At 51.9% G+C, this 12,841-nt stretch overlaps 1 protein-coding gene across 3 annotated transcripts in view; it reads right to left on the reverse strand.

The window, feature by feature from the left end:
• CX3CL1 (chemokine (C-X3-C motif) ligand 1) overlaps positions 1–6,263 on the reverse strand; it is a 12,946-nt gene extending 6,683 nt beyond the window's left edge. The window contains exon 1 of one of the 3 annotated variants that reach the window (XM_011971850.1): positions 6,076–6,263. In XM_011971850.1, the coding sequence (XP_011827240.1) occupies positions 6,076–6,145 (70 nt within the window). In that variant the 5' untranslated portion in view covers positions 6,146–6,263. The remainder of the gene's footprint in view (positions 1–6,075) is intronic. The other 2 variants (XM_011971851.1, XM_011971849.1) reach the window with 2 other exon arrangements.
• Between the last annotated feature and the right edge of the window lie 6,578 nt (positions 6,264–12,841).

The raw sequence follows: 12,841 nt of genomic DNA on the forward strand, positions 1-12,841 counted from the left end.
TTTTTAAGAGACAGGGTCTTGCTATGTTGCCCAGAGCCAAGATCGTACCACTGCACTCCAGCCTGGGTGACAGAGCAAGACTCCGTCTCAAAAAAAAAAAAAAAAAGAGAGATCTCTTGCCTCAGCCTCCCAAGTAGCTGGGACTACAGGTGCATGCTACCATGCCTGGCTAATTTTTTTTAAGAGACAGGGTCTTGCTATGTTGCCCAGGCTGGTCTTGAAACCCTGACCTCAAGCGATCCTCCCACTTCAACCTCCGGAGTAGCTGGGATTACAGATGCAAGCCACCATGCCCAGCAATAAACTTTTTAAAAGTGTATAAGTACAACTGCTTTGTAAGAAAGTGGGGTCTGATGAATAGATGATCCTTTGTTCTGCTGTTAAGAGCCAGAATGAGCCTGAGAGTAGTTGCTGAAAGGTACTGAGTCATGCTGCCTAGGAGGGAAGAGGCATTTGAAATTCCTGGAGCAAGAAGAGTAAGGAGAAGGAAGGGTTGGAGATGGAAGGTATGAATAGGGTAGGGGCAGAATGGGGCAGAAGGGGCAGGCAGTAGCTGAGTGTCACGTGGAGCCAGAGAGAAACCACAGGACAGGACAAATAAACCCAACTATTTGATATAAACATTTGAAGTTGTTTACACTGCATTTCCACCTTTTCTCTTTGCCTAAAATCCCCAGCAATTTTTTTTTTTCTGCTTAGCGTGAGCTCAAGGAGGATGAGTGTAAAAATCAAGGAAGAGTTGGAGTTTCAGATCTGGGTCAAGGTTATGTGCAGCAAAAGCAAGACCCCAGAGGGTTTTGCAAACATCTGGAGGCCAGGGCAGTCAAGAGAGCAAGCCGATCTTATCTAGCACTTCAGAGCCTGGGAAACCCCCAGCCCATCCCTGGGCTCCACCAGAACACGAATTGCTCATGCATAAATACTTACATATATACGGCCATGCAAACATACTCCACTTTCCCAAATACAGGCGCATGCACGTGCGCACACACACAGAGACTTTGTAGAGTCTGCTGCTTCCTCTCTCCATCGCTCCCCCTTAGCTTTGGCCCACCCTGCTTTGTGGGAAGGTGGTTTAGGGCTGGCAGGTCTGGGTTGAGTCATCAAGGAGAAGCATTAGTAGCTTCAGGGGGTTGGGGGCTGTGTGCAGGAGAGGCTCCCCAGGTCACAGGGCTGTCCTTTCTCTCTGAGTAACCAGGATATAAAAGTCACTGTGTGGGCTGGCCACCCTCCTTCTGCAATGGGACCTCAGAATGACGCACCTGCAGCCTCCCCAGGCCCTGTTGAGTGGAGCTAGGTGGCAGTCCCCTAAACTGGCCTGCAGGTGTCTTCTTTAGGAAGCCCCAGAAAATACGGTGCCCCTCAGTGACCAGAGACAGGAGGAGGCAAGGGAGGCTGCCCAATGGATAACAAAGAAGGTCCATTCTGTGCGCCTCAAATCCAACATGGGGAAAGCCATTACCCACCTTCAGGGCTTTAAAGAGCCACAGAGTCATCCTGTCTCCAAAGTCCCCACTCTCTGCCACAGTCCCTGAATGGTCCTGGCCCGGCTAAGTTCTTGGTTCTGCCAGGAAGATTGTTTAACTAACCTGGGGAGCCTGTCCCTTCTCAGAGCTGAAGTTTTCCTTTCTGTAAATGGAGACAATGCCTCGCCCAGCCAGTCATCTATTATCTGTCATAGGAATGTCAGGAAGGCAGGGATCTCGTCTGTCTTGGTATCACAGTTTCCCAGCATCAAGCACAAGGTGGATACTCAATCAATATCCGTTGAATGAAATCAGTCTCAATTTACTTATCTCTCTTTAATGCACCTATCTACCTATCCATCCATCCTTCCACCCACTCTTATCAATCTTCTACCCATTCCTCACCCACCTGCCACCTCCTACCCACCCCCTACTCATCTCCATTCATCCATCTACCCACTCCCTCTCCCCTACCTACCACCTGTCAATCTTCCACCCCCTTTTATCTCACCCACTCATCCATCCCTCATTGTCCCCTCCCCATCCCTTCTTCCATCCATCCATCCATCCATCCATCCATCCGTCCGTCCATCCATCCATCCACTTCCTGATTCAGCCAACACTGGCTGGAATTACTTTTGAGTATATACAAAAATCTCAGGCCCTCTTATCCTTAACCTTGAGCTCCTTCTCCCATAGGCACGGGTGCTGAGCTTGGAGAGAGTGCTTCCATCCCAATAAATGCCATCAGATCACTCTGCTTATTCAGTCAACCAACAAACGCTGTTCCTCTTGCCAGGCCCTGTGCCGGGTGCTGTGAGGTACAGTAAGATGAACAAGGAATGCCTCTGGCCTCAGAAGGCGCCCAGCCTGATGGACAGGTAAAACAGGCACACAAAGTATCAGAACTTTTTTTTTTTAATTGAGCACCTACTGTGTATCAGACCCTGTGTCCAGCATGTACACATCTGCTCTCTTTAATTCCCAACATCAAAGGGAATTATTATCCTGCAAAGGGAGTATTATTATCCCCACTTCACAGATGCAGAAGCTGGGAATAAGAGAGGTTAAATGTGCCCAATGCCACACAGCGGCATGGTGGCAGAGCTAGTTTTCTACCCAGCCCCTGAACACCCACTGTTCTAGGCTACCCTAGATGCCAGGCGGAAACACAGCGTTCCAGAACATACCACAAATATATTGGGGTTTACATGAAGGAGAAACCACTTCCAACTTCAAATGATCAGGGGAGGCTTCCTGGAGGAAGTCTCCTTTAGGCTGGACCTCAAGGACTTCTAAGAGTCTTCCAGGGTCTTAGAAGGAGACTCAGGAAATGTCCTGGGTCACTGGGTGAGGTGATAAAAAGAGGGCTTGAGCCATTCATTGCTCAGCTGTGTGTCCTAAGCAAGTCACTCAGACTCTCTGAGCTTCAGTTTCCTTACTTGTAAAATGGACGTGACAATACCTGCTTCACAGTGTGGTTGTGAGAATAAACATTTTTTAACATCTGGAGCATTTTTCCCTTAGGGCAGGGTTTCTCAACAGTGACACTACTGACATTTTGGACCAGACAGTTTTTTGTTTTGGGGGCTGTCCCGGGCACTGGAGGATGTTTAGCAGCATCTCTGGCCTCTACACATTAGAGGCAAGTAGCTCAACTGAACCAAAAACATTGGGACATTTGTAACAAGTAAAAATGTCCCTAGAAATTGCCAAATGGCCCCTGGGAGAGCAAAATTACTCACTGAGGACCACTACTCTAGAGATATCCAGAGATATCCACACAGCTCCCTCCCTCAGCCTCCTCCAAACTGTGCAAAGCCACCTACTGAGTGGGCTTCCCTAACCCCCTATTTAAAATGTCAACACCTCTCTTTCCTGCTCTCTATTTTTCTTTTCTCTTTCTTTCTCTTTCTTTCTGCCTGCCTGCCTGCCTGCCTGCCTGCCTTCCTTTCCTTCTTTTCCTTCCTTCCTTCCTTCCTCCCTCTCTTTCTTTCTTTCTTTCTTTCTTTCTTTCTTTCTTTCTTTCTTTCTTTCTTTCCTTCTTTCTTTCTTTCTTTCTTTCCTTCTTTCTTTCTTTCTTTCTTTCTCGCTCTGTCACCCAGGCTGGAGTGCAGTGGCACAATCTTGGCTCACTCCAACCTCTGCCTCCCAGGTTCAAGTGATTCTCCTGCCTCAGCCTCCCAAGTAGCTGGGACTACAGGCATGCACCACCACACCCAGCTGATTTTGTATTTTTAGTAGAGACAGGGTTTCACGATGTTGGCCAGTCTGGTCTTGAACTCCTGACCTCAGGTGATCTGCCCACCTTGGCCTCCCAATGTGCTGGGATTACAGGCATGAGCCCCTGCGCCCAGCCACCCCTCTCTATTTTTTGATCACAGTGCCTTTTCTCCTTCCAACAGATCACATTGTTTACTGATTTACTTTGTGTATTATCTGTCCTCTTTAGTTGAAGTACAGCACCCCGAGGGCTGAGGTCCTTGGCTGTTTTATTTATTGATGCTGCCCCAGTACCTAGTACCAGGCTTGTCACACAGTAGGTGTCCAATAAGTATTTGTTGAATGAATGGACAAAATGCCCAAGCAAGCGCTTTGTGACATAATACCTTAACCAACAGAAAAATGGAGGAATTTTTATTTAAATTTGACAGGGGCCTGGATCTGACACTCTTGAATTTATCCTCCCATGCCCTCTCCATCCACCCCCACTGCTAATGAGCGGGGTAGGCTATAGGAGCTTAAAACAGATTCGTTTTTTTCTCTTTCTTGCCAGGACTTGAGTGGGAGTGAATGCGTCAGCTTTTGGAGTGGGGGGGGCAATGCTCTGCACTGACTGTAGCTGCAGGTTCGTTATATAAAGCACAGAAGCCTCCTGCCTGACACAGCCCCACAAACCCACATTTGGGGACTGACGCAGCTGCCCCACACTAGTCAGGGCAGCAGCTACGAACCCCCCAGCCTCCCCTCGGGGTCTCTCTGGCTTCCAAACCACCCCCTCATCCTAAAGGGGCTCCCAAGGGCCTCTTGGAGCCATACATGTCAGCCATACATGTCAGCCATACATTCCAAGGTGAGCCTGGTCAAATGCCCAGTTTTACAGGAGGAGAAACTGAGGCTGAGAAAGGTTCCAGTAATCCCCAGGATCTTCCAGTAAAGCCAATGACCAAGATGAGGGCAGAAGCCTGGTACTAAAGCCTCAGGCTGCTAGTCAGAGCACCCAGAGTCCCCTAGGGTCCCTTTCCATCCTAGCCTAGGACCCTTTCCCCTCTAAGCTTAGTAAAAGTAATCCTCCTCCGCCACCCTCTTCAAAACACCCCCATAAGCACTGGAGCCTCATCACCCTCCCCCACCCCACCGGAGAGGTAATAGCTATATTTAAAGATGCAGCAGCTGGGACCAGAGGAGGCAAGACCCTGCTCAGGGTCACACAGCAAGACTGTGGCAAAGCAGCCGCCATCTGACTCCCCACTTTCCAGTTCTCACTGTCCCCAGACACCTCAGGCTTCAGGGCCCAATCCCAGAAAGCAGGCAGCCAGCAGGAATTCGCCTCCACCATCCCCACGTGCCCACCCACCCACGCACCTGCTCCCTGCCCCAGGGTGAGTTTGCTCCATGGAAATATCTGGAAGCTGGGGACTACTTCTCATTTTCCTGGACTTGCTGTGTGCCCACAAGCAAAGTCTCACCTTCTCTGAATGTCACCCTGCCGGATGGTGGGGGCAATCCCTGAGGAGGGGGCTGGCTAGCGGTTCATGGAGGTGGTGTGGCCCACAGAGGTGGTGAGCGTGCATCTGTGCTCTCTTCTGCATTCAGTCCCATGAGTCTTACCCTCTCCTGCCCTACTTGCTGGCTGTGCATCCTCAGGCCAGTTTCTAAACCTCTCTGGGCCTCCATCTTATCCATATCAGGTAGGATGGTCAATTATGTACCCCTACCAGGTCCTGGGCGTCAGTAAGCAAGTGACTAGAGGCAAACGCGTTTTCTACACTGTGCTTGGAGGAGGAAGACAGCATGATGGGTAGACAGGCAGAGCAACTGGGGCTACAGACCAGCATAGCAGCGGCAAGCCCCAACCATGAGCTGCAGTGACCTTGACCTTCACTGGTCCTGGGCCCCCTAATCCTGGGGGCTTTGAAAACAGGGCAGGAGAAAGTCCCAACTGTGGCCTGGCCCAGGGCCAGGGCTGCGGGTTACACATTAATGCTGGTTGGAAAGAGCCAGCCACTGTCAGCCAGGTCCTCCCACCCCAGTGCCCACCAGGAGCCTCTGCAGGCTCCCTCCACCCCCACCCTCCTGGCACACCCACACCTGGCTCCCTTATGCCACCCACACCACCTCTCTGTGCATCCAGGCACAGCCACTTTGCTCGCTGGGTCAGGCAGAGCAGTCGCTGGCAAGTGGAAATCTGTCCAGTGCTGCATCTGGGGAAAGGAAGGTGCCCAGCCCCCTCCTGCACATCCCTGGATAGGGGCTGCCACCGGCCTTGAGCTTTACCCAGACAGGGTCTGGGGCCCCTGATGTCAGGCTTGAGGGACAGACAAGGGGCTGGGGGCTCCCCACCGGGGGCTCCCCACCCTGTTCGTGCCCAAGTCCAGGCCCCACTTACCAACCAGCAGGACAGTCAGATGGCAGAGGGTGGCCAAGTGGAGCAGCCACGAGAGAGATATCGGAGCCATGGCTGAGGGTGGGCGAGAGTCCGGGCGGGGGCCAGGGCAGGCGGCTAGAGCCAGGCGGCAGAGCTTAGTGCTGTCCCTTCGCCACCGCCGCCGCCAGAGCTCTGTGGCTTTTTATAATGGTGATGGCTGCCTCCGCCTCCAGCCCCCGCAGGCAGGAGGGTGGGAGGAGAGAGGAAGGGAGCCAGTGTGCAGCCGCTGGATTCCTCGGGATGTTGCCAAGGAACCAAGCCGGCTCTGTGGCCCTGGGCTTCTCATCATCCTAGGCTCGTCATACTGGGACCTTCCCCGGGAGGCTGGACCGGGCCTGCCTGGGTACAAAGGCCTCCTCTCCTGCCACGAGCTGGGAACATGCCCTAGGATGTGGCCTGGGGCCCTCGCTCCTAAGTGGGCAACACACAAAAGGCCAGCAGGCTGTGGAATAGAGAGCGGGGCGCCAAGGGGCCGGGAGGGACTCAGGGCCACTCCATTCTGGGTCTGACAAGCTCTTCTTTGATCCAGGGAATGCCTTGCCCACATCAGGATGGACCCCCAAATTTCCCCTCTCAGAATCCCAGGCTCCTGGAGGACCTTGTTGATCTATGCATCTCCAGAGTCTGGCAGGGAGCCTGAAGTCGGCAGGGGCTTGCTGCAGGGTCTGCTGAAAGAAGGACTGAGTCCAGCTTCATATGGATAGATGGGGAAACTGAGGCCCGGAGCCACCCTAGGTCATCCACAGCATCAGAGTGGAGAACCCCCCTCCCACCACCATGATGAGTAGAATGTGGAAAGCTCAGGACCCAGGAGAGAGCCCTGGCCTCCCTGCCTCCACCTCCCGGCCTCCTGCTCCCTGCTGTGCACCCACTCCCACCTCTGCTCTGGCCCCTGCTAGCGCAAAGAACAATGTGGCTGCCAACCCATCCCTGATAACTCTGTGGCTCTTGGCTCCTCAGCTCTGCAGCCGTGCCCTGGATAAGCCTTGCCTCTCGTGGGGCCTGAGTTCTCTATCTGCCCAAGGAGAACATCGGGCTAGTGCACTGTGGAGGGGGCTTCCCAGCACTGGCCCTCCAAGGTCATTCTCCATGAGAGGTGGCAACAGGACCACACAGGGCCAGCCAACAGGCTCTCACCGAAGGGTGCAGAGGCTTGCCAGCCTTGGGAGCACATTAAAACACAGTCTCCCTTCATGGCAGCCTTCCCTAAAGGCAATGGCAACAATTCCTGAGACTCTAGAAGAGTCAGCAGCTCCGCCTTGGGCCAGGACTGAGCTGTACTGGTATCTCCGGGCTGCCAATCTGAGGGAAACCGGTTGTGGAGCCAGCATCCCGCACTATGAGCCAGTTGGGTTGGGCAGAGGGGCTACAGATCCCAAGGCCAGGGACCTCTCTCTCCTCAACCACCCCCTACCCAATGGGCTGCCTGGGGCATGGGGTTAGGGGTTAGGAGGCTAGAGTCTTCTTGAAGTAGCAGAGCACCCTTGGCGGGGGCCAAGGTCCACTCGTGCTCAGAGAATCTGTCCTGGCCTGTGCACATGCGAAGCGAGTAGCCTTCTCATTCCCAATGTCCAATCCCTCTTTTTATAACTGAGGAAACTGAGGCCCAGAGAGGGACAAGGAGGGATAAAAACTGAGGTTGTGTTCTTTCTGCTCTGTTTATGTAAGAACAAAGGAGGAGGCCAAGTGCAGTGGCTCACACCTGTAATCCCAGCACTTTGGGAGGCCAAGGTGGGTGGATCACCTGAGGTCAGGAGTTCGAGACCAGCCTGGCCAACATGGTGAAACCTCGTCTGTACTAAAAATACAAAAACTAGCTGGGTCTGGTGCACACCTGTAATCCCAGCTACTTGGGAGGCTGAGGCAGGAGAATCACTTGAACCTGGGAGGCAGAGGTTGCAGTGAGCCAAGATCATGCTACTGCACTCCAGCCTGGGTGACAGAGTGAGACTCTGTCTAAAAAAAAAAAAGAAAAAAAGAACAGAAGAGGAAGAAGGGGCAGGGGTGGGAGGAAAAAGAGAGGGAGAAGGGGAAAGAGGAGAAAAAAGGGAAGAGAGAGAAGCAGGGAGGAAGGGGTGAAAGGAAGAGAGGGGAGGAGGGAGAAGGCGGAGAGGAAGAAGGCAGCCACCCTGGGAAGTGCTACACCTCATGAAGGACAGGAGCCAGGTGGGGCAAGTACTGGGGAGTAGAGGCCCTTATTCCCTGGCCCCCCACTATGCTCCAAATAAGTATTTAGAAAGCAAGGGCTTTGGGGCTGGGCACGGTGGCTCACGCCTATAATCCCAGCAGTTTGGGAGGCCGAGGCAGGTGGATCACCTGAGCTCAGGAGTTTTAGACCAGCCCGGCCAACATGGTGAAACCCTATCTCTACTAAAAACACAAAAAATTAGTCAAGTGTGGTGGCAGATGCCTGTAATCCCAGCTACTTGGGAGGCTGAGGCAGGAGAATTGCTTGAATCCGGGAAGCGGAGGTTGCAGTGAGCCGAGATTGCAACACTGCACTCCAGCCTGGGCAACAAGAGTGAAACTCTGCCTCAAACAAACAAACAGACAAAACCTCTACAACAATGATTGGTATTGTTAAATAATTGTTTTATCTTTTCTATTTTTATTTTTTAGCCAAACCATTGCAAAGTAAATTATAGATGCTTGACACTTTGCCCCTAAATATTCCAGCATGCATCTCCTCTGAATAAAGCTATTGTCTTACATAAATATAATATCATTATCCCATCTAACAAAATTAACAATAATTCCTATATGTCATCTAACACCCAGTTCATATCCAAATTTCTCTAATTGTCCCAAAATGTATTTCGTAGTTTCTCCTCTCTCCTTCTTTCCTTCTTTCTGCCTCCTTTCTTCTCTCCCTCACACCCTTTCTTTTTATTTTATTTATTTTTTTGAGACAGGGTCCCTCTCTGTCACCCAGGTGAGCGTGCAGTGGTATAATCTCAGCTCACTACAGCCTCGACCTCCCAGGCACAAGAGATCCTCCCAGCTCAACTTCCCAAGTAGCTGGGACCACAGGCTCATGCCACCATGCCTGGCTAGTTACTGTGTTTTTGTTGCTGTTGTTGTTGTAGAGACAGGGTTTTCCCATGTTGCACAAGCTGGTCTCAAACTCCTGGCCTCCAGCAATCCGTCCACCTTGGCCTCCCAAAGTGCTGGAATTATAAGCATGAGCTACCACACCTGGCGCCTCCCTTCCTTCTTTCTTTCCTTTATTCCCTCCTTTCTTTTATTTTTTTAACCAGGATCCGATCTAGGTTCATGCACTGCATATGGGTATTTCTTTTGAGTCTACATAGACCACTTGCATAGACCACTTTTTAATGACTTCAACTTTCTTAAGAGTCAAGTCGGCTGGGTTCAGTGTCTCACGCCTGTAATCCTAGCACTTTGGGAGGCCAAGGTGAGCAGATCACTTGAGGTCAGGAGTTCGAGACTAGCCTAGCCAACATGGTGAAACTCCGTCTCTACTAAAAATACAAAAATTAGCTGGGCATGGTGGCATGTGCCTATAATCCCAGCTACTTGGAAGGCTGAGGCTAGGGAACTGCTTGAACCCTGGAGGTGGAGGTTGCTGCCCTCCAGCCTGGGTGGCAGAGTGAGACTCCGTCTCAAAAAAAAAGAAAAGAAAAGAAAAAAAAGAGCAAAGTCAAGTCCATTGTCTTATACAATGTTCTCATTCTTAATTTAGTTATTTCCTTGTGATGTCACCTAATTTGTTCCTCTATCCTATTTATTTCCTGTAAACTGAGAGTTAGATCTAAAGGCTTGATTAGACCCAGGCTACATACTCTTGGCAAGAATCTATTATGAGTAATACCGTACACTTCACAAGCACCAGTTGCTCCACTTTTCCTTGGATGGATGGGATTGATGGATCGACGGGTGATTGTTAGACATCTTTATTGTAGAAGAATTAGTCCCCTTGTGATTTGCAAGTCAGTTGTGGCATGCTGGGCTGGCACCCTGCCGCATGAACCTAGGCAGGATTTTGACAGACCATTCCAGGCAGGGGTGAAAGCCTCACCAAGGTGGAAGGGACAGGACGTATTCAGGGGTGGGGAATGGCCCGATGCCATTGGCTCCAATGGAGGCTGCAGCTGGGCCCAACTGCAGAGAACTGTGAAGCGGGAGTGAAGAATGAGAATGCTGTTCACAGGCTGGAGAGAGCTGGGAAGGTCTTGGGCTGAGGGATAACCAGAGTAACGACGAGAAAAAAAAAATAAAAGGGTAGCACTGGATGCAGAAAGTTTCCTCTGGGGTGGGGTGGGGGTGGTGAGAATGGGGGTATCCTTGTCCTCACCTTCCACAAGCCCTCAGGTGGCCAAGACCCTGTGCCCCAGGGAGCAGGGAGCCTATGCTGTTCTCTGGGGACACGAGGGACTCCCCCAGCCCCGGAAGTAGCACAGAAACAGCTCTGGAGAGGAGGATGGGGAGATCAGGGCACTCCTGCAGGACCAGGGTTGGAGAAGGGATGGGCATGACCGGGGACCACCCCTGCCGCCACCTCCAGGGCCCCTGGGGCCCCGCCCCTCCCAGTTCTCCCAGCTTATCTTTTCTGGCCAGCAAGGAGGGTTGCCCATGGGTGCTTAGCATTTCCTCTGCCTGTGACCACGTTGGCTGTACCAGAAGGAAGGGGCCTGGGTCCCTGAAATGACCATGTGGAAGGTTGCCTAAGACTGAGAATGCCTGATTAGACTTCGTGTGAGAAGAAATAGCTTCTGTTGAGTTGAGCCACTGAGATTTGGAGGTGTTTGTTGCAGGACGTAGACTTTCCTGACTACTCCCTCCCTTTCTCCAGTGTCTGCCCGTGCGGCGGGAAGGTGAAGGCTGAGTAGTTGAGTGATTATGCTGCTGAAGGCTCGAGACGTGGGGACTGCTTTAATGGTTTATAAAATCCTCCTGACAGCGGGTCCCGAGGTGGGCTGGGAACTCTGGGACAAATGTCTGGGCTTCCCTGTCAGCACCTGTGCAGCCACCTCCCAGGCCCTTGTGTCCAGCCTAGACTCCCACCACTCACTGGGTGACCTTGGGCAAGTCACCACCTATTTCAACGTGAAGACTTCCCCAGTGGGATAGAGGGGATCAATGGTGTCCCTTGCCCCATCTCACAGGGACAGCAAATGCCAGGAAACCAAAGCAGACACTATTTTAAAGGATTTATTTTCCAGAAATCCTGAGGGGCAAGGGCAGGACAGGAGGGGAAAGGAAATCCCAGGACGCTTGAGGGTCCCGTTCACGGGCAGTAGGCAGATTAGTCCTCCTAGTGCCTGCGGCAGGCAGGTTAACCCTGGGCTTGGGAGGAACACAGGCCTCGATGACACTGAGCTGTATGCCTAGGCAGTGTCACTCCCCACACTTTCAACCTGAGCCCCACAGCAAGCCTATAAGATGGACATTCTCCCGGCCGGGCGCGGTGGCTCGAGCCTGTAATCCCAGCACTTTGGGAGGCCGAGACGGGCGGATCACGAGGTCAGGAGATCGAGACCATCCTGGCTAACACGGTGAAACCCCGTCTCTACTAAAAAATACAAAAAACTAGCCGGGCGAGGTGGCGGGCGCCTGTAGTCCCAGCTACTCGGGAGGCTGAGGCAGGAGAATGGCGTGAACCCGGGAGGCGGAGCTTGCAATGAGCTGAGATCCGGCCACTGCACTCCAGTCTGGGCGACAGAGCGAGACTCTGTCTCAAAAAAAAAAAAAAAAAAAAGATGGACATTCTCACTGTGATTTGTCAGGCTGAGTTCAGGGAGTGAAATGGCCTCCTCCAGTTCCGCAGCAGCTTCAAATACCCGGCAGAGCGGCACCAGGCTCCCTCAGAAAGGACCAGGCACTTGTAACATGTATGTCCTTTTATCTGGGACACTGCTGTCCCATACCTGCAGTATGAAAAGAATATTTCTCAAGAGGAAGAGGAAGCCAGGCGTGGTGGCTCATGCCTGTAATCCCAGCACTTTGGGAGGCTGAGCCAGGAGGATCGCTTGAGCCCAGGAGTTTGAGACCAGCCTGGTAACATGGCAAAACCCCGTCTCTACAAAAATCAGCCAGAAAGGCATAGACAGACCCAAATCCCAGTCTTTAGCCTGTCTCAACCACCTGAGAATGGTTTCTACCCAGGATTCCTTCGCTCAATTACACCCCACTCTTTGCCTCCTGCCACAGAGAGAGAGAGAGAGTGCGCTACCCTACCACAGCCAGCTTCCTCCCAGGGCCAGGAAAGCTTCACCTTGTCCCCCTCTCACACAGTTCCTAAAATTCTTCCATTCATCCATTTGACCTCTTAAGTATTTACTCTGTTTTCAAATACATATATAACTCCAGCTTATAATACCAAGCCAAGGGTACTCATTCACACCATAGCATGAATTTGACTGTCAGCTATTTAAGGAAGGAGGCAGGGAAAGTGGAATGGGGGGTACTCTGAAGAGGCCAGGCCTGGGTATTGGAGGTTGGAGGACCATCCAAAAAAAAGCCTGAGGGGAGAAGGAAGTGTAAGCAGACACGACACATAGCTAAAACAGGGAAGAAAGCTACAGGAGTCTCCTACTAGGAAAAAAGGGGGAGGCCAGGTGTGGTAGCTCATGCCTGTAATCTTAGCACTTTGGGAGCCCAAGGAAGGTGGATCACTTGAGGTCATGAGTTCAAGACCAGCCTGGCCAACATAGTGAAACCCTGTCTCTACTAAAAATACAAAAATTATCCAGCCGTAGTGGCACAC

Source organism: Mandrillus leucophaeus, unplaced genomic scaffold (genome assembly GCF_000951045.1).
Source record: "Mandrillus leucophaeus isolate KB7577 unplaced genomic scaffold, Mleu.le_1.0 Scaffold125, whole genome shotgun sequence".
Classification (NCBI taxonomy): domain Eukaryota; kingdom Metazoa; phylum Chordata; class Mammalia; order Primates; family Cercopithecidae; genus Mandrillus; species Mandrillus leucophaeus.